The sequence below is a fragment of the Aptenodytes forsteri genome, unplaced genomic scaffold (genome assembly GCF_000699145.1).
Source record: "Aptenodytes forsteri isolate BGI_AS27 unplaced genomic scaffold, ASM69914v1 Scaffold241, whole genome shotgun sequence".
Classification (NCBI taxonomy): Eukaryota; Metazoa; Chordata; class Aves; order Sphenisciformes; family Spheniscidae; genus Aptenodytes; species Aptenodytes forsteri.
The window spans coordinates 6,488,587-6,514,368 of NW_008795252.1; the positions used below are offsets into that span (position 1 = coordinate 6,488,587).

The window sequence follows — 25,782 nt, forward strand, 5'->3', positions numbered from 1 at the left end:
TCTGTTAGGTGGATGCTTTAGTAGAGAAACTGGGATCTGATGGAATTGTGTAAAACCACAATTTATTTATTCAGCTTTGAATGAAAGATTTGTGATGTTGTCCATACCCTTCCGCACTTCAGAGCGGTAATCTAATCTAAGATGTTGTCTCTCCTATAAAGCCCTGAAATACAGTTGCGCAAAATAATGCAACTGAAGTAAAACTAAAAACCTAGAAGGTAGAAAGTTGTGCTAAGAAACTACCAAGAAGTTCTTGCTAATATATTAACTGATGACGAAGTCTGAGTGATCATTCAATACAGTCTGTCCCTAAAAAGAATTAACTGAATGTGTATCAACTTTTCTGCAATGTGCATTGAATTTTATTTCCTCTGTTTTTACTTCTTCTAGGGCTGTCAGAATGAGTGCATGGCTGGAGGATGTTCGGGAGAAACAGCAAAGCATATGACCGAATCTTTCAAGGTATGTTGCCTGTTAGAAGATGAGTGTCTGAAGCATTTCAGTAGATGGTGCCAGACAGCATCCGTAACATGGTAGTGGTTGTTGTACAGACGTTCATAGCTACTGACAAGGTTGAACGTCATAATTCTGTAAGTTGCATTTGCTGAAAATGTTTTCAATGTAGAAATTAAGAATGTTACAAGAAGAACTTTATTATAGTTTCAGATACTAGCTAAAAGGTTAGTCGTCATTAAGCAAAAATTAAAATGGTATAGGTGATTTTATTTTTAACTCTTATCTGCTTCAAAAGCAATAGAAATAAAGATTGATTCTCCCCATTAAGGTGTTTTCCAAACAAAGTCTATGTAACACTCTATTATTTGTTAAACTTTGGCATTATGAATGGTGTTCAAAAGTAGGTTTTTCCATCTGGTCTCAAAGTTGCAGAGCTAAGGATCTCAGAAGGACTCCAAAGTACACCACAGCTCTGGCACATTATCAGCACTCAACAAGCAAACAGGGCTATGATAATAAGGAATGCTGAGCAGCTGCCAGGAAGTGACGTGAAATTGAATCCCTCTTTTTTTATTTTAATCTTCTGCTTAGAACTGAGCTCAGTTAAGATATCACTCTTTTCCTCTGCCTCCTTCCTGAATGCAGTGCTAGTAACTAAGAGCTCATTTTAAACACTGTATGGACACAGATGTCAACGTTTAATTTTCTGTTGGAAATGTAAAGCCCATCAGCATGTGCTCCTTTAAATTCTACCTTCTGTCCTCATTCCCTTTTTTCTGCCTCTCTTTTATGCTTCTTTTGCCTTTATTCCTTATGTCACACATCTGTAATTCTTTCTCCCCCTCTCTTTCCCTGCTCTACAATCTTTAAAAAGCCTCATCTGTATTTTGCAGATGTTTAAAAATAGTACCCAGAAAAAGGTGACCTCAGTTGTGCTTTTTCAGCAGTTCCCTTCCTGTTACTGCTGACTATTGTCAGCAGTTCATGAGATGAAATTATAATGATACACTTTGTAACTGTCATGTTCTTCCTGATTTTTTGGGCAGTGTCACTGCTGTGCAGTCTTCTGAATTATGCTTACGTAGTTATTTCCCTTTTAGTTACCAGGCTTTAACCAGATACGGAAAATAAATGCTGCAGAAAATGTGCTGGACTCCTTGATAAGATTTATTCTGATGCTGGTCTCATTGAAAACAGCAAAGAATTCTTGAGAGTCCATGACTACAGAATTTCGCCGTGTAGCAACATGCCATTTAATTTCTTCTTCCCCATTCTCAGCCCTTCCCAGTTCTTCTCTTCCTCATTTCTTTGCATTGTGTCTCGCTGGCAATTCTGCCCAAGAAGGAAGATTTAGGATCACTTTTTAGCCAGAAGGTCTGATTTGGAAAATGTTGACAAAACCAGGCACGCAACCAGTTTTGAAACCCCAAGAATTCACAAGTATAGAGTGCAGGGTTGTTTTGTGAATTCACCTTTAATAAATAGACAAGATAGATCTCAGTAGATTCATTCAGTAGAGTGTGCTAGTGTATTTAGAATCAAAAATTGCTTTACAGAGAGGAGGCTCTTGTGTAACCGCACTGTACTGTTTCCTTCCATTCATTGACGTAGTCCAGAAGGAAGACAGACAGAGTGGCAACAAACTCTGATAGTGTTTGTGTCATAGGTGAGCTGGGCATAAACTAAAGCAGTCTTAAGGCAGATTTAATTATACCAGCAGTCAAGCAGGTGCCTTACCAAAGCTCCAAATATTGGGTGGCACAAAGTTGGATTTAATCCAGTCTCCTTTCCATCGATACTTGTATGTCAGCCAGAATGGCAAATCATTGTAGTGGAGAGTCTGTGTGAGGGGAAAAATATATAAGCAGGTGGGACAGATGGTCGCAAAGGGAATAATACTAGAAAAAAAACAGCTGGCTCAGGCTGAAGTCTAATTTGTAAGTCCATTCCTGTCTTATGGCTCTGTTTCTGAAGATTAGCTGCAGTCACCAGAAAGGGGTACAGTTTTTTAGAAAATTTTTTTTTGGGGGGGGGGGTGTCTATGAAAGTTATGATGGGAATACAGGTACTGGTTGCAGTGTCATGCATTATAATAATTATTTGCAGTCTCTTTAACTTCATTGTCAAAATAAAAACTTTATAAATGAAGGAAAAAATAACCCCAGACAATGACAAATAAAATAGCCTGGATTCATTCTAGGGAACTTCACAAACATTTCTGTGGAAGACAGTTACGGTTACAATTTCAGAAACTATAGCTAATAATATTTCAAAGGAATCAAGCTGACCCATGGGGCTGACTGCTGAAGGAAGCTGCAATTTTGTGCCAGTAACCTAAGTAATCCAAGATTGTGGGAATGTAGAAAACAGGCTATGGTTTTGTTTTATGCTTACATAAAACAGATTGTTTAAAGTGGATGATGCCCAACGTTTGAATGCCAGATTAGCCTTCTGAAGACATTTCTTTTTAGAATGCAGTGCTGTGGTCTTTCGGTGGGGTGAGCTTCTTTGAATTTTACTGCAATTTCTGCCTGACGTGAAAAGGTGGACTTGGAAAGTCCTCATACACTGGGAGGGAAGGAATGAATGCTACCTACAGCTTCTAGCAAGCAGTGAGCCCCTCTGCTACCTGCTCGCTGTTTTTGATTTACATGGGCTTCTCTTAAGCCAATAGGTCAGAATTGGCACTTTGTTCATTTTAACTGCTACTGAAATACCTTAATTTGACTCGCTTCTGCAGTTAAAAATCTCATCCTGACAGGTCTGTGATTTACAAGATGCTTAATGTATTGCATTTAGAGTTGACGCATGACCAGTGATCTTGGAACAGATAAGAAACATCGAAGGAAATAGTGATTATGCTAGAGCTTCCTGTATTGTAGAAAATGTCAGATCTCCAGGATTTATCTACCCAGCTTCTTCCATTAGAGTGAAATCTTTCTCCCTCCCCCAACTGTTGTATGCACATATTTATATATTTATTTATTTAAATAACTGGCTGTGGTTTGTGACCATAACCTAAGAAGTTATACTTGTAGTTTTTGCCTATTGTCAGCATTGGATCTCTAGGAGGGGAGTATGAAACCAGTAATGGAAAGTGCAGTCATCCTCTGTACCACTGAATGTATTTCAGAATGTTAAATCAAGAAATGCACATACCTGGTTTTGCTCTTATACATGTTTTTTGCATTCAGTAATACCATGAAATAGCACACAGTTATGTCTGAGGCACTTAATGTTTATGATTAAAAAATCTGGTAATTCCTTTAATGCATTCATTCTGCTTATTGTACTGTCGCAAGACAGAATGAATGTTGTTGGGATAAGGTAGCGGTCTTTCCATATGTAACTCTAACTTGGTTTCTTTTAATGTGTGTTTTAGCTCTGACTTTTAATTCATAATACTTGGTCTTAAGAAACTAAAGGCATCTATGATTGCCTTTTCTTTCCCTCATGTTATCAATCCATATCCAGAAAGATGATTTTAGTTTTTATGTAACCTTTTGTCGTGGAATACATTTTCTCTTTGAGAGACTGATACATGGAACACTTTAAGAAGGTATTATCTACTCCTGTTATGTTTTTCTGTGTTTTAATGATCTGAAGCTATGTAGAATTAGTTGGGCATCTTAATTGTGCAAAGTTCAGTTCTTTTGTTTTAATTTTTAACGGCCTATTTAGTGTACCAAAATGGTGCAGACCTTCTAGGGAATACTGGCTAGTCTGCTACGCCAAAGCAGAATAAAGTAGCTATAGTTTACAAGTGGATCTGGATTGACTTGCTAACATGAAGACTTGTGGTAGTGGAATGAAAAATGTTTAAGTGGAGCTTCTGTATCTGAATGGCTCCTCATGTTACTCTAAATGACTGTGAGTGTTCCCGCGCAGTCTTCTGCAGACAGACCCAACCTTCCCAGGCTCCAAGCCAGTGGGATGTGAGCCCACAGCAGACTGGAAGCTGTATAGGCAGGTTAGTGCAGTGCTGTGCTCAAACTAATAATCCCTGTTGAGATCTTGGACTTGCTAGACTGAATACAGTGCTATGCTAATATGTTTGCATGGTTTCCAGTTTGAAGCTAGCTCATGTCTAGCTGTGTGAGATGCTGGATATAGTGAATTTTCTGTAATGATGTATGTTTTAGTATTTGTTTCTTGCATTGCTATAATGTTTTAGAGCCCAAGCTGTGAACTAGCTGACATTGTGCTAGGTATTGTACAAATTAGAACATAAAAGTTATTTCCACGCGATAGGTATAACCTACAAATAAACAACGAAATTCTCCGACAGTTTTTTCACAGAATCTAAAGCGTATTTTACCTCTGGGTGAAGTATGAAGAAACTGGAAATTTATTTCCAATACACACATTTGTGATTCAAATTGAGAGATTGCTAATGAAAGTTTTACAGACGTTGATCTTGTTCTTGGAGGACTCTTCACACAAATGTAGTTGTTCGTTGTAATAGGAGCTTTAGTTGCATGTTTTAAAATGTGTAGCCTTTGCATGAAATGATTGTGAACTTGGTTGGCTCTATGCAAAACATACTGTGCTGATTCCAATTCTCTGCCTTGTTTCACGTTCTTGACAAATAATGTAATAGCATTGAAGATAAAGAACAGGTCTATATCTTACCCTGGAAACATTAAAATTATAAATAAGGTAGTATTACAGGAGTAATCTATGCAGTTAAGATGTAGGTTAGATGTTATTGCAGTATGCAGCATTTCTTGTTATATAGTGTACATTAGAAAGAGTTGGAAAAATTCCTTTCTTCTGTGGAGAAAGATACGCCTAATTTCAAAACAGTCTTTCAAAGGAAAACCTAATTGTTGCATTTTCTATGTTTACATTAATGAAACTACATTACTGTGATTCATTACCATGTCTATACTAATGAAACTCAAGTGTGTCTATAATTTGTGCCAAACATAGTGGCATATCAGATTCCTTACTCTGGGAATTGGGAGACGGACCAATCCTTTTTGAGATATTAGACAGTTTTAAGCTTTATTTTAGAAAACTATTTTATATGTGAAAAGGTTGCTGACAGAGATAAAGAATAAACAATTCTCCAACACCGTTTTTTCAAAAAAGAAAATATTCTTCACCAAATTTTCTTCCTCCCCCTCCAATGCAAAGATTAAAAACATATAAAATACTAATATTCTCATTTTTTGAAACATCTTTTTAAAATCTGAACTAATTGACTGTATCACATTGGCACAACATTAGAGTTACATGGTGAAAGTTCCACTCCTTGAAGACTTGAGGAAGCACATAGCACTTCTCTTGTGTTTTCATTTTATATGAGCAGTAGGTGAAGTTTCTGACATGCTCAGAGCATATGGATCAAGGGAATGCGGAAATGTTTTTGGAATGAGGACATATATGCATTATAGTTACCACATTATGTACAAGGCTAACAAATATAAAGCAGTTTACATGGTTTATATATTTCCACATCTCTTCCTCTCCAGCTTGTTCTCAATTTGTCATTTTCTACTGACATCAATAAATTATTTACCTGCCAAAGCATATGGGCACTCAGTGAGGCTTTTCGTCGTGTGGCAGCTGTTGATTCTTCTGTGGTTTTGGGGTTAGGAGGGGTGTTAGGAGAATGGCCTGCATTTCCATTTTAAATTCTATATTAGACCCCATTTTAAATTTTGATTGATCAGATAGAACATTTCCTTTATGTTTATGTTAAGTTGTATGGGGAAAAATTTATTACAGAAATTTACCAATATCCTGATGCTGTGTGAGCAGTAGCTCCCCGAAACATGTATATAGGAAAGCTGCTTTTATATAAACTGTCTTGAAGCAGTAAAAGAAAGACGACCAATTGGATATGAATATGTGTGTGTGTGTAATGTTACACAATAAGGCATCTCCAAATATTTTGTGTCTTAGAACCATAGGCCATCTAGTCCATCCTCCCACTGAAAGTGGGACTCTCATCAGCACCAGACCAGGTCAGCTGTGGCTTTGTCTGTTGAATGCAGTGCTGTGCTACTCTCTTTAAGAAAAAGTTTTTTTCTGATGTCCAGTCTGAACCTCCTAAGCTAGAAGTGTGTCAGTTACCATTTGGTAGGTCATGTCCATACCATTTCCATGGAAGTACATAGCTGTAACCACTGTTAGATCAGGATGCCAAGCTAGAGGCCAAATCTGTTGTTGTCATAACAGTATTTAGCATTTGTGGATTGGGCATTGCTTTAGAAAAGGTCATTCTGATTTCATCTTGATTTCAGCTGAATCTATTCACTCTAGATGAATGGCAATAAAATTATTTGCTTTTTGTCATGTGTTGAATCAAAAAAGATTGGCAAGTAATAATATTATTAGATCACAGTGCCTTCATATCACTTGATTATGCCTCCTTAGCAGGGTATGTATATGCTGCAGAATTACTTCAGGTGATTAACAATCAAATCCATTCCCTCATCTTCACCTGCCAAGAGGAAACCAGCTATGGCACAGAGAAGATTGAGTGCTGAGTGGTTTCTGTGGTATTCTGCATCCACACAGGCATTGCACAAACTCTTTTGAATATTACTAATAATAGCTGGGCAAGACTGACTTACATATCTTCTGCCTTCATTCCAGTTATTAGGAAAGTATGGGTCCAGGACACAGTAATGATCAACACGCAGTGCACTTACAGTTGAGCGTCCTGTTTTGACAAAAGAGAAGAAACAAAGCCCAATATGTGTTGATGAATGTTTCAGTGGTTGTTGGATGCTAGGAGAAAGTGGCTTTCCTGAAGGAGACCATGCAAGTTGCATGCACAGGTGGAGGATACACTAATGCAGCTTAGTATTGCTGATGGCTCTACTTGGCATGTCAGTATTTCTAAATCAAGCTTGTTATCACAGAGTAGTAGCAGTAGCGTCACTGCTTCGGGATCGTAGTAGCCAAGAAATGCTACTGAGCAACAACAAGTTCTTAGTGCTGTGAAAATAATTCACCGTGATTATTCCATGATACACTAAGGGATGATTTCCCAACAGTCTGCAAGTAGGTTTCTCATGCCATCGGGAACCCATCTGTAATGTGGCATTTGAGATCTGTGGCAGCTCTCTTCAGTTTTAGCTTGGTGGCAAGTAGTTCTGTGTTTCTCTTCAGGTGGGTAACGTCCTTCAAATATTTGCAAGCTTTTGGCAAATAGGTTTTCTAAGCTGTAGTAGAGAAACTGATTGTCCCACTATCTGAAGCTGTAGGATTTGCAAATAAAGCTAATTGTCTTCAGCAAATAACAGAAGCTTTTAGCCAAGATAAAAGGAAGATGCTAGAAACCCAGCCAGTGGACAGTTTGGCTGAGTTGATTTATAGCACAAAGAAAGTGATGCTTTATCTTCTTTTTAACTAGGAGCTTAAGATATAGTTGGTGTCTGTAAAAGCAGAGAAATTGTACTAGAATTTTGGAGATTCCATTTGGCTTGTCTAATTTTTTGGATTTATTTCTACCATGGTGAAGAATTGCTTTTAAAATGCAGGGCTTTAGCACCAGCCAATGATTCCCAAAGGAAATTATGAGACTCCAAAATGTATAAAATCCATGTTGTCCATACCTATTTCCAAGAATTCTTAAATTTTAATGTCATTGTGATATCAAGTCCCCAGAATTGATATTAAATGTTTTCTTTGCTTAACACACATGAATAGGAACTGCAATTTAGGAGGAGAATTTAGTCTTTTTTCTCCATAGTATTCTGTTAGCCTTTCTGCTTGATTTTGAAATTATCTCTATGTCCTAACTCCCATGAACTAACAGCCTAGAGAGCTGGAAGATTTTTATCTTAATCCTATACTTAGTCCCTATTTCTAGGAAAGTACTGGATGGAATTAATTGGCAAAATGTGGCAGTTTCAGTGGCAGATCAAACATTGAAATTCATGGCAAATTGTAAATTTACCTTCTGTCTACCTGTGTGAGGGGGAGATGGGATAAGAGAAAAAGGCAGGTGTGGTTAACTGAATGTTTGAAATTATTCCTGTAACCTCTACGTAAGAGACTGTACCATGAAAGCATTTTATGTTCCCAAAAGTTTTTGCAATTCCATATGAAACGATAAATTCTGAATGCCTTCATTCCATGAATCCAGTTCCCTGCACGTCTGCAAGCTTATTAAAATCAGGGTAAGAAGATTTAATTGCAACTGCTCAGGACTTGGACACGTGAGATTATGATTCTATTCTCGGCTATTCCACGTAACATGTTTGTGACTGGCCAGGTTAGTTAGGTGAAATATTTCCAACTTGTTTGTCTGAAATTTAGGTTTGCAATTCATTTCTTCCTTCAATATGGCTACTTTTCTAAAAAGCTTAGATGTAAATATCTCATTTTTTGTTTCACTTTCTTCGTGTGAGATAGAAATGATAGTGTTTCCTGAACCAGGAGACAGTAGTGTCTTAAATCTTTGTGGACCAAATTTAGAAGTTTTGTTTTCATACAGCATTATTTGAACATCTGAAACACTGTGCTGCTGTAGAAAACTGTGGTATCTGTGAAATGTCACAGATCTCTCTATTCCAGTTTAGTGTCACAGGCCAGTGTGAGCCCTCAGCTTGTGTTAGGCTCAAACCTTCTCCCAGGCAAACTCTTTCTAAAAATGGAACATTGTGTTTATGCTACAATGCAGAAATACAGTGGTTGTGAGGCAAGGAGCAGCACAGCATCAGGAATCGCAGTAACCAAGCTGTCAGATCTTTTGAGAAGAAGCAGTATATCCTAATAGCGAATAATATGAATAGTGTAATTAGTTAATGTGTTCCATTAGTGAAGAATGGTCCTAGTTTTGTATTTATGGAAATGTTTGAGTATGAGTCTATGAGAGGACTTTCTGCGCAAGGAATTGGTCTATTACAGAATTGCATTCTATGATTTCCCTTATTGTTCTATATGGAATTACTTCTTTGTAATCAAAAGCCCAGGTATATCTACATTGCAGACGTGAAGTGCATGGCCAAAGAGGATTTTTATATAGCTAACTTGACCAGCAGTAACAGTGAGCTACAGCGGTGTGTTTTTCAGTCCAGTGCAATGACTGCATTAAAGCCTGCTCATACTTCCTCCCTATTCACACTTCCTGATCACCCCACTTAGTTAACTGGAAGAGCTATTGGGAAACAGAAATAGTTTATATGACCAAAATTTAATAATTTCTGTTCCTATGTCTTATCAGCATCTTGGTAGTTATTATTTTAAAGAGAGAGTCATATTTGAAATGTTTTATATAATTCTTTGATAGATGAGATTACTAGATGACTGTTTTTTGTAGATCTGAAAATACCATTCACTGGAGTAGAGGAGATAGACCCCATTAAAATCAAATAGATGCTTTCCTTAAGATTTCCTTAGTATCAGGTAGAAGGTTTCCTTAGGATCTGTAGGAACCCCACTCCCTCATCTTTCTTAACTTAAAAATATGTATCTTCTGAAACTTGTGTCAGTGGAGAACAGACTAATGAGTAACGGACAAAAAAAAACCCCAAAACCATTACTAGCCCATTTAATTTTCCTGAAGCAGTAGAAACGGGTGAGGCTATAAAGATTCAGGTAGTTTTGTCTCCCTTACAATCCAAATTCCTACAAAGCTGGAGGAAGTGGTCTTGATTAACTTAAATGGGCTTTGGATCAAATCAATAGGAGTTGGTGCAGGGCAACATTTTAGCACATATAGAAAAACACTTAAAATTTAGTTTGTGCCATTGAAATCAATGATATTATGCATTATCCATATGCTTGAGTGTTTTGTTGGGCAAGATTTGTTTCTTCAATGCTTTCTCTACAGTCTAGCCAGACTGTAGCTTTCCAACATCTTTATTTCCCTTCTGGTGCGTTTTGGGAGCTTCAGACTGCATTTTCATCTGGCTGCTGCCCTAGGCACCCTTTTCATTCTCTAAGACAAGATGTTTATGTCAGTTCCAACCACTTATCTGTCGTCTTGTCAGAGCAGGTTTACTTCCCTGCCTACTGCTCTAAATCAAACATTCCTGCATCAGAGTTGGAGCATCCATCAGGTCAGGGGAAAGGTTAAAGAAGCCAAGAGTATGCTGTGCCCTTCTCCATTTCTTCCCATTGCTTGCAGAGTGTAGCAGAAGCTCATTCTTTGGTTTGACAAATATTTGATAAATACCTGTTATGAATAGTTCAGGTTAGACGCCGTGCAGAGGATGGACTAGACAAAGTCCTTCCAGCCATATTTTCTGTTGTTTCCATGATCGATTCACAACTGATTCAGAGCCTTGAGTCCCTTTTGCTCTGTTATTTGTTCTGCGGTTTATTACCCTGTGTACAGTCAACCTGATGCAATGATTCCAGGCTCCAGTCCAATTACATGTGCTAACATATTCTCAGATGAAGTCTCAGGGAAGCTTTATGTTGAAAGATTTCTGGGTATTCTTCCTGGGGTTGCAGAAGATATTTTGTTGTATTTTGTTTCTCTTTATTTTTTTATAGTAGGAAAATTGGGGCTTTATTCCTGCTCAGATCTTGTTATATCTTGGCACGCTTTCCATTCTCAAGCCTCAGGCTCTGCTGTAAATTTGAAATAGTAATGATGGTAAAGGGATTATAGGATCACTTATATTAACATTACTTTTTATACTTACAAGCTAGTAATAGATTTCTAAGAATTTAACTCTGCCTTATTCTATTTTGAGTTGATAGAACTCTTATTGTTCTTACTGTTTCTACTATAGACTTTATTATTGTGATCAGAGCCATACAGGGCTTAGCCTTATAGAGAGAGTGATGGTCTCTGCCCCAGAAAACTAGCAGGCTTTTCCAAAGAAGGTGGGGATGGGAAAAGAAACAAAACCACAGACCTTGGTTTACCCAAGGCCTGTAGGACATAAATCTCCTCTTTTTTACTCAAGTAGATGCTGCTGTGGTGTCAGCTAGTGATTAGTGGATAGAGCTGAGAGGTAGTAAGTCAGACAAATTAGACAAAAATAACACCTGCTAGAAGAGGTTGCAGCTGGCTTCATCTACTGGAGCGGTATTCAGCATTTCTATTTCTAAGACAGGGTTTAGGAACAGGCAGAATAGGTGATTGCTTATTTTGTCCCAAAGGAGGAGAAAAGTACCAGTTGCCCTAACACCACACACGGCCTCCATAACCTTTTCCTACTTTCTAGTTGGATAGCCTAGCACTGCTGCTGTCTGCTCTGATGCCACTGATAGAGGAGTTGGCGTGTCATCCCTGATTCCTCTCAGAGTTTGGCAATAGTTTGGCACAAGCCTTTTTTTTGTGTGCAGTAGTAGCTGTTAAGCATGGTTCATGATGTCTGCCTACAGAAAGCAGGCCTATAAGGTGAAGGCTCTTCCTGGATCAGGTTGCAGTTCCCTGTGAGCTGCTCATAGTAGCTGCTCTACAGGAGCAATTATGTGCAACATATAGTAGCCTGAACCCTGCTGTATGAGGCTGCTGGGCTGGAATATCTAATGGATGAGCTTCTTCAGCCAGCTAAGATCACTGCTCAGGTCAGCAAGAAAATGGGGGCAATCCTCTGCCACCTGCAGCTCGACATGTGGAAAGCAATGGAGCTGAATGAGTTACAGGAGAAAGGTGGTAGCTTGCTCATTGGCTGCAAGGCCAAAAAAAACTTGTTTAAGAGAAGAGAGGTTTTCAGCTTCCAAAGGTGAATTAACAAGGCACTTTCTTCAGCCTAGTTAGTATCCTCAACCTAGTTCCCCACCACTGCTTCTCTTTGGCAGTGCAAACCTCTTCTCCTCAGTCTGTCATATAGGAGGAGCCTCAGGTTCAGGAGGCCAGGCAGAAGGTGGTGTAGGGCAAAAGTAGCTGCTCCAGCAGAAAGAATGGCTTCCTGGGATAGAGATGCGTGTGCTGGGGAGGGCCCAAAAGCAATGATGAGGGTGCCACAGCCATAAGGACTGAACAGCAGGAAAAAAACATCCTCACCCCTGCAGCCCTCCTCAAAACCATTCTGTCTAGTTCCAGCCTCATTCTCTCCAACTCCCCCGACTACGCTTTGTTACCTTTACCCTTTATAGTAATTCCTCATGCTCTTTGTAATGTCTCCTCAAAATTTGCTCTGCTACTGCAACCACGTTTGGCTGTTCACAAGTGCAAGGGCAAAATAAGTTACTCAATTTTGCCTACGCTTCCATGTCTGTTGTTGCATCAGAAGGCCCTGATCTTTCCTAGGATATGCTTACAAACTCAGCATAAGTAATAAAAAATAATAATTGCAGTTGCTTTGTGATCTTGAATGAATCACCTTGACTAGAAGTCAAGGAGGTTACTTACTTCATCAGAATAGATTACAGTCAGTCTCACAGAGTGGATGTTGACGTTCTGAGGATCTCTGCTGAAACTTGCTGTTATAGTTAGGTAACTTGTAAGCTATTTTACAGCTGAGGCTGCCAGTTCTGTTTTTACTCAAGTAAGCGATAGAAATGCTTGGCCCAGCACAGTGTTTAGAAAAGTTTGGGTATGTCAAATGAATTACACCTGTTACAGCTGCTCAACCTACTGCTTATGGTCTAGTAGTTTCAGTGCAGTGAAAATAACTGCAGCCAAGGATCATTTGGGAAGGCATTGGCAAAACTTGATGAAAAGAGTAGGACAAAATATGCACTTGCCATCTGCAGCTACCCAAGACAGCTCTCTAGGGTGAGAAAGGTAGGAATGTAGTAATGAGAGTAACAGCTCTGGCCAGAGGCTGCTGTCAGCTCCAGATCCACTTAAGGCTATTGCAAAGGCTGGGTAGAGTAAGTGTTAAACTGACATCTTGGCTAGGGGCACCAGAATGTCTTGCTACAGCTTTGGTTAAAATTGACACAGAGCAGCACCTCGCCTTTAATTTGACCTAGCTCATAATTGACAAGATCTGTTTTGATCAAATGGTGAATTCTAGTTCAGGAGGTCACAATATATCTTCTTTACTTGGTCTGGGTAAAGCTTCGCTCTGGAAGAAGTCGTGTTGGAATCAGCAGGCACTTTTCAGATGAGAGGCTATTTAAAAAAGTGCGTCTGGTCGAGACAGTGGCTGGCTGTAGGTGTAGTGTTGCTGTATAAGCCCTGAAAATCAACAGTATCCAGCGACTTCCCCACTGTTCCCTTTTGCCTACCATAGGCAGGGCAATCTGGTTCTTCCTGTTTCTTACTGGAGTGCCCTGGGCTGGGATCTAGGCACATGTATCTTGTACGTACTGTACTGCTGCGACATGGAGAGTTTGCAGGGCTGGAACTACGTCTTTGTCATTTTACTTTAGGCAACAGGGGCCGAATAGCTGCACTCAATAAACTCTGTGCCACATCTGTTTCTTTATCTCCCATATCCTTCTTGTTGCTGCATTTACTGGTTTTCCTTCCAGTTTAATGGTTTTATTAGGCAGCAGCGACAGAAGGTGCTTAAGAGCATGTTGATAAAGCAAGCAAAACACAAACGTAGCTGGAAATTGCCCTTTGTATTGGCAGTACAAACAGTGGAGATCTGGATGGGTGTTAATGCCAATCCTTAATGCATCCTTAATATGCTGCTTTCAGGGCTGGGGGAGTGTTGACAAAGGAAAGAAATAAATTGCCATTTATAAAGGTCATAGGTGATACCATGGTAGCACTGCGATAATTTTTTAATGAGTGATATTAAAGTAATAGGCATTGATACTTAATCAATACTCCTGGTATTAGTCACCTGGCCTTGCTCTGCTCTCTTTGTGTGGGTTCTTCTAAGTGTTTGGTTTCCCTCTGGCTGGTGCTGCTTGAACAGCACCACAAAATGCTGGGACAGGACTTCGGGGCAGGTTAAGCCAAAAGGGTCTGTGGCCCAGGTGAGATGTTGTGTAGGGGGTCTTACTACTCAGGGACCTAGAAGAGGTTGAGGGTGCTGGCAATACTTTGTGCTGCAGACCACACTGTGGGAGAGAGTACTCCAAGGAGGGGTTCTCCAACACCCCCCCTGCATCCCTCTCCATGGAAAAAAAAGATTGAATGTATTGCAGTGCTTGATGGTGTCTTGACATAAAAAGCATTGGGATTCTGAACGATTCAGGTGATTTTGCACACTGTTAACTTGCACTACTCACTGCTTGGTAAAAAGAGGTAGAAAAATACAACAGAATGAGTAAGAGAGAAGAGCCTTAAGAAAGGATCTTAAGAAAGCAATGGCCAAAAAAAATCTTAAATGCATCTCCTGAGAGCTTAACAGGATTATAAGGATCAGGTAAATTGCCTTTTTCCCTGTTTAATGATTGTTGCCCTACTGGTCTGTGCAGTTTAGCCTATATTTGAGGTCTTCTGCAGGGTGTTCCTACTGTTGTTTGATGGAGGTGTATGGGTCAAGTGTTGTACCCGATACTGTTGAGTCAGATGTTTGCAAAATGCCTGAATGAAAGCTGGTTTCCCTAAATGCTGAAGGAGGTGAGAAACAGCAGGTGGGCTCCTTGTTCAGAGTGCGCAGCTCCAGGAAACTCTGTGGTCCAGAAACTATTTGCTTCTTTTCTGGATAAGCATCATAGCTACCTTCCTCTCTAGTCTTTCTGCCTTCAAGTGACTCAACCTGAAATCTAGTCCAGTGATTTCTGTTTGTGACTGCAGAAAGTCCCCAATCCTTGGGGCTGAGAGCTAAGCAGCGTGGGCTACTGCTCTGAGCTATAGTCACTGCTGTGTGACCGCCCATCACACAGGAGTACCCATTTTATTGAACTTGCAGGAGTGAGCACTTGGTCCACCTCTTATCTCTAATGAGCCAGCACAGGAGTGACTCTGGGTCTGGGACCCCCTTTGTATTAACAATTAGAGCATAACAGAGTGCTTGTATTTGATCAGCATCGTTTTATTAAATTATCACTCACATGACAGAGACTCTGTCCAACACTCTCTTGAACCCCAGGTCTCCAAATCTGGAGAAATATCTTTGGTGGCAAAACTGGGTCAAAGAAAGCCCAGATGCTCCCAAGCGAGTGTGTTTCTTCACTTGTGGCTGCAGCTCGCGGCTCCCTCTACATGTGCTTGTGGGCCTGTGAGAAGAGCCAGGTTAAAATCCTTCCCCATCCTTAAAGTAAAAGCTATTTGTCAACCCCGATGAGCTTAGCAAACTGTTTTATAGTGCTGCCTTTCAACTAGTTGTGCTACCACAACTGTCAAACTGAGGCATAAAAGCAGAAATGAACACACTGATGGGAATTCTAGGGGATGAGACTCCATATGACAATTCTGGTCCCCAGGCCAGTTTATTGTAAAGATAATTACCTTAATGAAAATGACCTGAGATGAGACAGAAGCCTTGACTTCAGGGAGAGCTGTTAATACCACTGGCAGTAGTAGTTCTTTAGAAGCTGTGATTCTGTCCAGAGATAAAGCCAAGGATATAACTGTGTTCTACATCCTTGCTTAAGCCCCATTGACATCCTGCTCCTGCATAAGTGTTTTCCTGAGCTGAGTCTTGCATTGTGGATAATTGCAAACACTCCTTTGTGGCTTTTGTTTTGATCCACGCTCTTCTACAATATCTTTTTTTCCAAAGCGCATGATAAGAGGTTGTCAGGTAAAATTCATTTTTATTTTCAGGACATCGTTAAGTAGTGCTTTTCCCATTGGAGCATTCACTGTCAGTAGGATAAAGGCTACTATAAAGAGTTAAGAAGAGTAATTGTTGTTTCATCAGATTATGTATTAGTTCAACCAGGCTAATGCACTGTAATATCTAGACAAGCCCTATAATTGGAGATAGTTTGAAACAAGCTTTTAGCTATTCATGTGCTCCAGCTCTAAGTTAATTTCATATCCAAGCCATTAAGCAAAAAAACCCTAAAACCAAAACCAACCAATCAATAAAAAATAGGTCATTGTTCATTAAAGACAACTTGAAAATCAGGTTGTTTACAGAGGCAGGGGTGCGTGTGTTCTTTTTCAAAAGCTTGGGACTAATTTTCTCTGATTTTGCAAAGTGTGTGCTGAGTCTGAGAAGTCAAAGTCAGTGATATCTCTTGCAGAGCTGCCTTTTTAGTGTATGTGCAAATTATTTGAACAATAGTCTGAACTACCTGTGTTCCAGTCTATTCTATATGTACCAAACGTAGAGGAGTAAGATTTCACTTGGGGGTCTGTAATAAAGGTCAGTGCTTTCTGAGTCATGTTAGGAAGGAAAAAGGAGCTTTGAATACAATTCTTTGTTGCGTTCTTCCTTGCCTCTGACCAGCACAGTTTAAATGCTCAGATGGCATAGAAAGAGAATAGAGAGGGTGGATCACTTCATAGCCCTCTCTAGTTGTTTAGCCCTCTATCTGTGTATAAAAGGGGAGTGAGGTGCCAGAGATCCTGCTTTCCTTCTTCCCCTGCTGTTCTTCAGGATGATTCGCACCATTTGAGCTACAAGTCATGGCTTTTAAGGGAAAGTCTCTACAGTTAATCATGCGGGGAAACATTTAGCCTTCTTTGCTAATGGGTTCTTTCTAGGAAAATACGAATGTGAATGAACAAGCTAGTGTGACCCAAGTAATCTGCTGACTGCTGGCTCTGATCCCTCACATTGGTTTTATGCATTAAAGGAAAATCAGCGTAACATATCTCCTTAGTTATGAGGGGGATTAATTTCTGATGATCAGCGTACGTTCTGAGGTACAGCAATTGGGTGTTTCTGGAACTTGTATAGATGTGTTGATCTAAATGTCCAAGAAATTTTCATCTGCTAATTTTCTGTTTTTACACCTTGTACTGCTTCCTCCACTTAACAGTGCTTCAAAATATGCTAACTACTTTTGGTATAAGCAGCACTGTGTATATGTGTGCATACACAGTATGAATACTTTGCCAGCTACTTAGAGGTTAGACACCTTTAACCATTCTGTCATTAGATGTCCCCGCAGATAAAATATTGCATTTGTCCATGTTCACTGATGCAGAATAATTTTTAAATCAGTCTGACTTAACTATTTTCATACACTTCATTTTTGTCTTCATGTTCCTTCAGGCTTCAGACTTGATTATCACCCCAGCTACGACTTTCAAGGAAAAACCAGACCCCAGTGGTTTGGTATTTGGAACTGTGTTCACTGATAATATGCTGACAATTGGATGGTCCTTGGCTTCAGGATGGGAGAAACCTTATATCAAGCCGCTTGAGAACCTTTCATTGCATCCAGCCTCCTCATCTCTGCATTATGCTATAGAAGTGAGTATTGAATTGATTTGGAAACTGCTATTTTGTTTCATTAGCTCTTGAAGCCATAGCTTTGTAATACAAGGACTATTACGGTCTTAAGTTTATTAGTACTGAGTTACATTTTGTTTTGTTAACTGATGTCCTTCCAGAATAATTCCATTATTTACAACAGGGTTATGTTTATGTTAGTATAACTCAGAAGCAATTCTGGCCCCTGGATTCCAGCTCACTTAACTTTCTAGCCTAGTGAAGGTGAGCCCTTTCTTGTGTGGTGACAAATTCATTTGAGAAAGTATTCTAGTTCACTGACGGTGGATCGGTCCAATTACTGTCTCTGATGTAACTTAATAAAGCACTGGATAAGACCGTGTGAGATTCCAAGAGTAGCTTTAATTTGGGGACTGAACATGTACTTTGTGAAAGTTATTTTAAGCTGTTTTAAAGGTTCATAGCTTGGATTGTAGGACAGACTAGACAGATGCTTGTTTGCAACTCCGAACAAGTCTGGAGAGCTCCGAGCTAGATCTGATGCATTCAGCATATAGAAGTGTATTTAAGCAGAGAATATACAGCAAGGAACTTTGGAAAGTGAAATGTTAAGTCGGAAACCAGCGTGGTTAACAGTTTCCGTGCTTAGCTGCTTACTGTCTAAAGCTGCCTTTTGTGTCTCCAGAGCAGCTTTGCCTATACTCACATCTGTGTGAGAGCCTCAGTAGGGCATATATGCTGAAATGGAAGCCTGCTTCTCCTCCCACTTCTGGGTAGGTGGGAGTGCCTCCACTGAAGTTAGTGGAGTTGCTTGTGCTTCTTTTATTGTTTCATTTCTTTTCTTTTCTTTTTTCTTTTCTTTTCTTTTTTTTTTTTTTTTCCACCACTGGTATAAGGGAAGGATCACGCTTTTCCCTGCTTGTTGTCCCTGAGCTCCTGTCTTCACCATTTTTTGTTGTTGCTGTTTTTTCCCCATCTAGTCACCAAGCCTCCAAAGGTCCTGTGTAAATTAAAACAGGCCCCTGTGACTAAGGCTGCAGCTCTTGATCTGCCCAAGAAGTAAGAAACCACGCTGGAGTCCCAAATCTATATTTCACTCTTAGTAGCATATTGCTTTAATGCTCGGCCTCTGGCCCAGTCTGAAATCATTGCTAATATGAATATGCTCTTATTTTTTTCCCATTTTTTTCATTCTTTTACCTTTATTGCATCACGTTTCCTCTAGCCAAGAGGACAGACAGAGGAGAATCTGGTGCCAATGCTGTGGCTCAATGAATACACAGTGGGTATAATAAAAATGATGAATTTGGCATTCCCTCCCCTTTCTCCTTGCCCTCCATGATGCAGTGTGATAGTCTGGATCTGCTGAACTCCAGATCCAGCTCCTGTGATGTACAGATGTCAGATAATATTGTCTGCATACCACTGTAGCAACCAAACATCAAGCAACCACAGCAGTTGCTTTTATTCGAGTTGAGCATTTCTGGAACACATCACTGTCTCCCTTTTTTAATGAGTGAAAGGTTCTACTGAGCTCTGGAAGGTTAAAAGTACTTCTTTTTGGAGAAAGAGATTTAACAGCTTGAGAAGGCTTTGTGTTTCAGTAATGATATGATTCTTATTTCTCACAAACTATCGATCAAATCTTAGTAGTAACATTCCTTCCTCTTCCCTCTCATTAAAAGTTCTGTGACTGTGTTTGGGAGAAGGGTGGGGGGAAACAACTGTTCTGTGATAAGAAAGTACCATTACAGAAATGTGGTATTAGTTAGTAACTGGCCCAATAAAAATCGTATCAAAGTATCAGCCATATCACCAGCTATGCCATCCTTTATTAAAGATAGAATTTTTTTCTTGTAGCTACAATGTCTATCCTAGGAACAGTTTCTTTTGCAAAACTGCATACAAAGCTTTTAATAAGGTTGGCATTGCCATAGGAATAAGATAAACATTGAAGGCAAAAAGTTCTGGGTTCTAATTCTGGTTCTGCTACATAGTTGGCATGTAGCCTAAGGAAAATTGCCGGGATTCCTGCAACCCAGTTACAACCCAATTAAAATTTGTCATGTGGAAGGACCTAGCTCTGTCATGGGACTGCACAAAAGCTTTCTAAACATTGCATTCCACTGATCCTTATGGGAAAATGTTATAGAATTTAGTAAGAATGAAACCTTGAGTATTGTACTAAAATTACTTATACACAAATACAAGATTCTTTTTTCCAAATAAAAAACCTGCATATGTAGACTTCAACCACATAGAATGTATTTCAAGCCATTTTTTGTGGAACAGTCAGGAGGAGAAGTCTGCGGAGACTGACAGCAGTGATGCAGTTAAATTCATAGAACTTATACTGAAATTTGATGTACAAAGAAATGCTTTAGAAAATAAATTCTAAAAATCTGAAATCTTGTCTATAAGCATAAGTAATCCTTTAATACTTAATCTAAATAATACCTGTATATATTAATGTGAGCTTATATAGTACATGTGTTTTCTGTCTATAACTATAACTGGAAATTATCAACTGAAAATAACTATGGATATTTTGTTGGCATATGTTTTTTGCTGTGGTTAGGAGATGTTGTAGAGCATTCTGCTAGGAGGGCACTGGTGGAATAAGGGTTTCTGGTACACTGATTGTCAACACCTGTCATCCGGATTCTGCAGTTTGATGGGATAATTATGACTAATTTAAGTTTCCTGTAAAGTATAGATAAAACATTTTCATGCATTCTTCCTCTAGTGTAAGGCTGATGCATCTGTCTCTCATGCTAGCTAAACCCCCTTCCACAGCGTAAGGATATATGGGGGAAATAAGTGACAAAGATTTTGCTACAACTACAGCAAGAACTACAACAGAGTTCTTTTAATTACTTTATTCTATGCTTCCTACCAAAATGCATTTTGGACAGAGCCCTAAAAATGATTAACATATATGATTAAATTCTATAGATCTTTTCTGTAAGGGAAAATACTGTTTTGGCTCAGCCTTAGGTATCAGTCAGGTTGTGAGGGAATGGTTAAGTCAAACACATGCTACAAATTTTAATTGCTGTAACCAAATTATGAAAAAAATGGTTATCATTAAGTCCCCTGACAGAGAAAGATATATCTGAAGCATAGGCAGGTCGTCTCTGTAATATAAACTTCATAATACTACCTCACAGGAGTGTGTTGCAAGGATTAACTAGTTAGCATTTATGCTTTGAGTACTGTGAGCAGGAGAGTGAAGTTCTTTTATTTCCGAAGGGTGTGTTCTGCTTTTGCACAGATCATCATGGGATAACGTCTCAATTATTATTTGATTTCTTTTCCCTCCTTTTTGGCTTGGTAGTTGTTTGAAGGAATGAAGGCTTACCGAGGAGTAGATGGCAAGATCCGCCTGTTCCGGCCAACCCTCAATATGGACAGGATGGCGCGATCAGCAAGACGAGCAAGTCTGCCAGTATGTAGCCAAGACACCTTATTCTCCTTAAGTCAGAGCGTATTTTCATTTTCAGAGTGCAAACCTCTGAAACTTTACAGCAGTGTAACATTCATCAAATACTTTAACTCTTGAACAGTTCAGTTAAACTTTGTTAAGAGATCTTATTCAGTGAAAGGAACTGTTTGTAATGCATTTTTCTTTTAAATCACAGCAGTGTTTTGCTTGCTTTGTTGTCTCCCTACTGCCTCAGATGTACACAGTCTATTTCTGAGGGATGAGTGCTGTTCTGCAGCTATTCGCATGCAGACAGCTGATGAAATTGTTCTGGTGCTAATGTTCTTCCTTTTCTTCTTTCCACTTCAGTTAAGTCCTTCAGCCTCCAAGTGCCTTCATTTTTGGTCACGCTAGCAACTTAACACTGCTTTTAGCAGTTGTATATTGGCCAGTGAAATTCCTCCCACACTTATTAGCTCTGTTACTGTAAGAACTTTGTAAAACAGGGAGACTTGGTGGGTCCCTTGGAGTTTTAACCCAAAGCACTCCTCTGCAGAAGAGGTGGTGCCATAGCTTGCAGCATGCCAAAGTGAAGGTGTTGGCTGCGCAGGGAGTTCTCTCCATGGGCTTTGGAGGCAAGAAGGGTCAACGGCTCCTTTTTACTCTCTTAGGAGGATACTTTGTAGCAGAAGGAGGGCATTCAGGGTACTGTATAAAAAGGCACCGTGGCAAAGACCATGGGATCTTAAATTCTGTAAGAAATTAACTCAAGGAAGATGGTGTAGTCCTATGAACCTCTGTGGGCTGTCACGTATCCAGATGAAGTGTTCTCCTTAGCATATGGATCCATAAAGATCACAGAGCGTTCAGGCTATATTTCTCCATTTGCTTTTCTCCCTTTGCTTTGCCTTTCCAGTGTTTTGACCAGAATGAGCTGCTAGAGTGCATTCGGAAGCTTGTGGAAGTGGAAAAGGAGTGGGTCCCATACTCAACCGCTGCCAGCCTGTATATCCGTCCTACCTTAATTGGAACTGAGGTGTGAAACATTTTTTCCCCCTCTTCACTTTTGTGTATTTAAGCACAAGGCAAAAGCCTCCATCCATAAAGGGAAATATGCAGCAGTCACTAGACAACAGTATTACAGTTCAGGGGCAAATTGTTCTTAGGTTTTTACTCCTGAGTCGGTCACCTGTAGCTCTGCTTCACAAATTTATGTTGACCACACCACCACCTAGTGGTCACATTGATTCAGACCACAGAACGTAAACTTCGATTAACGATTCTGAATGGTAATGGCAAAATTTAGATTAACTTCGGTTTTGTGGTAAAAGGATAGTTATTTGTGACATGGTAATACGTGCCTTTAAAATACTAATAATCTGGAGAAAATGTGAGGGAACAGAAATTTGCTGCGTAGATTTTGTGACTTCATCTCATATCTCCATCCTGACCTTACTGAGGAGATTTTGGAAGATTCTACCCAGTAAATTAAGATGGCTCTTCTGAGAGAGACTTTTAACAGAACTGAGAACAAATTATTGTGTCAATTTATTCTTGAACCCAGATAAACCTGACCTTATCAGAGGCTCCTTAGCAACTAGGTATTGGTGTGTACTCTGTGAGCTTCTTGTGGGTGTGAGTCAAGCCTATAGTATTTATAAAGGGAATTATACACAGGGAGTTTATTTGAATTAAAACTTTAAGGGGTTTTTTTTTTTAGTAGTGGCAAGAGAGAAACCTATAATGGTAGAGCATAGGACAAGGAAGCAAAAGAATGTATGGTTTCCAACTAGGCAAGTTACTCTTCTGCAATATCCACACCTGTAAGTAGTTACCATACATGAGCATTATACATTTCACATGTGTTCTACGACTCCATTAATTTAATGCTTGTAAACTAGTTGCAGATCTTCAGATGAAAAGATCTCCACTCAGTGACTGTAAAGTATTAATGTTAAAAATTGAATTTTTTTTCCCTGTTTTTGTTTCTGGAAGTTCTTTTGCTGTTGAGCTCTGTTTCAGGTTAGCCAACATATCTGGCCTTTCCACGATGTCATATGTTGTTTCCGGGTTGCGTGTCCTGCTAATCTTTTATGAATCAGCACAATTAGGAAACCCAGTCAGCACAATCTTTTGAACGATCATGTAAGAATCAGGAAAAATATCAAGATCTCAGTTAATCTTGTTAGAAGTTTTGCTGAAGGAGTAAGGTAGACAGAAATCAAAAGAACCCTCTCAGCACCTGAGGAAGGCTTATTTGAATTTTCCACTAGTTCCATTATTACACTATTATTTTCCCTCCCACCTCCCAATATAGCTTCACGTGCTTTGTGCACAGTGTTTTGTTTAGACCTTTGGTCCTAAAGATTTAAGTTCAGTAACATTTTTTTCAATGGAGGCCTAATCTTAGAGACCAAGGGTGAGCTTGTTCTTTTTACGAGACTGGTCTCTCTGAGTGGAGAGAAAATAGTAACCCATTCAGTTGCATAGAAGATCCAAGAATCATGGGCAACCAGCTGTACATAGCCCTGCTTGAGCAGGTGGGTTGAACAAGGTGATCTCCAGAGGTGCCTTCCAACCTCAATCGTTCTGTGATTCTGTGGTCAGTCCTGAGCTTTGCAAAGAATCATATGGTTAAGCAGAGTCTCCTACCACAGGATTCAGACTTTGACCAGTGCCAGACTTTTCACCTCCACCTTCAAGTATTGATGGTGATGACTTGAAGTGTGAGAAGCCATCTCTCAGAGAGGAGGGGGAAGAAAAAAAGTGATACATTCCAGGTTATTTCCTGTGGAGTTGTGTGAACCATTTCCAGCAGGCAAACCGTTTTAGCTTGTCACACAGCCATTCACAGAGCCAGCACTCAACTCTGCCAATGCCATTTCTAAGTGGCATTGGCTAATTCTCATCACTAATGCAGCTGACAGTGGTTCCTCCACTGTTGTTATTGCTAGCAGTGGTCCTTGCCACTCCTACCCCCAGAAGGCTTTGCAGGCTTCTGCTGTGATTAATTCATATAATTATATAGTATCTTGTTAAGCTAATTTCTGAATTCTCAAAAGCTTGAAACTATTTGAGAAGATTAGAATAATATATAGATAAATGAAACAGCTGTAAGTGAATGATGACAGTATATAAAATTAGGGTTGTTATGTTGCTTGGATAGGGGGGAAGTTATATAAATATTTTGTCTTCATTGCAGCACTTTGCATTGTCCTGGTAAAAGCACTCTTGTGCTGCAGTTCCTCTGAAAACAGTGTTTCAAATGCTAATTGTGCAGCATCTGATGTTTGAAGTGAAGTATACCAGTAACTTTTGATTTGTTTACATTCCTTATTTTCAGCCTTCCCTTGGAGTGAAGAAGCCGACTAAAGCCCTACTGTATGTCATACTGAGCCCTGTGGGCCCTTACTTCGCAAGTGGAAGCTTTAATCCAATATCCTTATGGGCAGATCCAAAATATGTAAGAGCCTGGAAAGGAGGAACGGGGGACTGCAAACTGGGAGGGTAAGAAAACATAATTCTGCATCCTCTACATAGCTCACAAAGGAGATTTGTTTTTTAGTGAAGTATCTAATCCAGCAGAAGTAGAGGTATTAAATGTAGCAGTTAAACAATGTACTATAACAAAGATTTCAAAATTGTACTTTGCAAATATTATTTATACAATTCAGTTGCATATTTTGGATATTGGATATTACAGCCAAGTGGATTATTTGCAGAGGCAATTTTGCAGCATCTCAAGCTGAGGAACTGGACCTGGAAGGTGTCCATGTAATACTTTGGCTGTTTCCCTTGCAGAAGTTGACACTAAAGATACCACTTCTGTGATGCAGCATTCAGTATAGCAGCCTGCTGCCAACTGAGCAGTGAGCAGCATTGACTGCTGACCTCCTTCCTTGGCAGACTGTCCTGACAAGCCATCTGCAGTTAGCTAGGGGAGTATGGGTGTTTAAGGGAAATCATGAGACAGTTATCTGCATTGACTTGACCATAGTCTGGCAGTTTTCTGCTGAAGGCGGCCAAAACACTAGTTAGGTAGAAACATAATTGTTAATGTCCAAGTACTTGACTTGTAGAGTGAAGCTGCTTAGGACTTGACTGGAGCAAGCAACTTGGATATGGCTAAATAAATGACTCAATTATACATCCTTGGTCTTTGGTTTAAATGAAGCTTATTGTCTCTACCTGGGAGTTTCTTTTCTAGGCCGGAAGTTAGCAGTTGTCAAGTGCTGCTCCACTGAGCTAGTAGAATAATCAAAGGGCAAGAAAACAGCTTTCCTTCATTCAGTTTGATGTTCTGAGACCTCTATTCTTTCTTTGTGAGTTTTTGCTTAGTTTTAGAAATATATTAATTGTTTCCTGTGCATCCTTCATACGTCAGCTGTGAAAAAAGGAATAGTCTGGAGTCACTGCTGACTTGATTTGTGCCCAGAGGTGAGAACTTAACTCCAGTGTGTGGTCAGCACTTTGGAGCTGCTGACTTTGGGTCTTGATGGTTGTTGAACATCAGAAGCGAAAGGGTTTTTTTCCCCCCACTCAAAGCAGCTACAGAGTAAACACTTACTATTCAGGCAGGTTCACTCTGTAGGCAGCATTTTAGGAAAACAGTTGCTCCTCAAAGATATGGAATTCATCAAAGCCCATCTGCAGCTCCCGAAGCCACTAGTTCTGCAAATGTCTTTCACTAGAAAAGAAATAACTTGCCTCTGGTGATTTTTGTGTTCCAAGAGGTTCATCTGACATATATGACCCATCTGTTCATCTGACATATGTGAGATG

The 25,782-nt window shown here is 39.6% G+C and overlaps 1 protein-coding gene across 1 annotated transcript in view; it reads left to right on the plus strand.

Moving 5' to 3' along the window:
* The window catches only part of BCAT1 (branched chain amino acid transaminase 1), a 68,905-nt gene that overhangs the window by 26,120 nt on the left and 17,003 nt on the right, over positions 1–25,782 (plus strand). Inside the window, exons 6-10 of the mRNA XM_009279008.2 lie at positions 391–462; positions 17,397–17,597; positions 20,914–21,024; positions 21,917–22,036; positions 24,344–24,507. Of these exons, the coding sequence (XP_009277283.2) occupies positions 391–462; positions 17,397–17,597; positions 20,914–21,024; positions 21,917–22,036; positions 24,344–24,507 (668 nt within the window). The remainder of the gene's footprint in view (positions 1–390; positions 463–17,396; positions 17,598–20,913; positions 21,025–21,916; positions 22,037–24,343; positions 24,508–25,782) is intronic.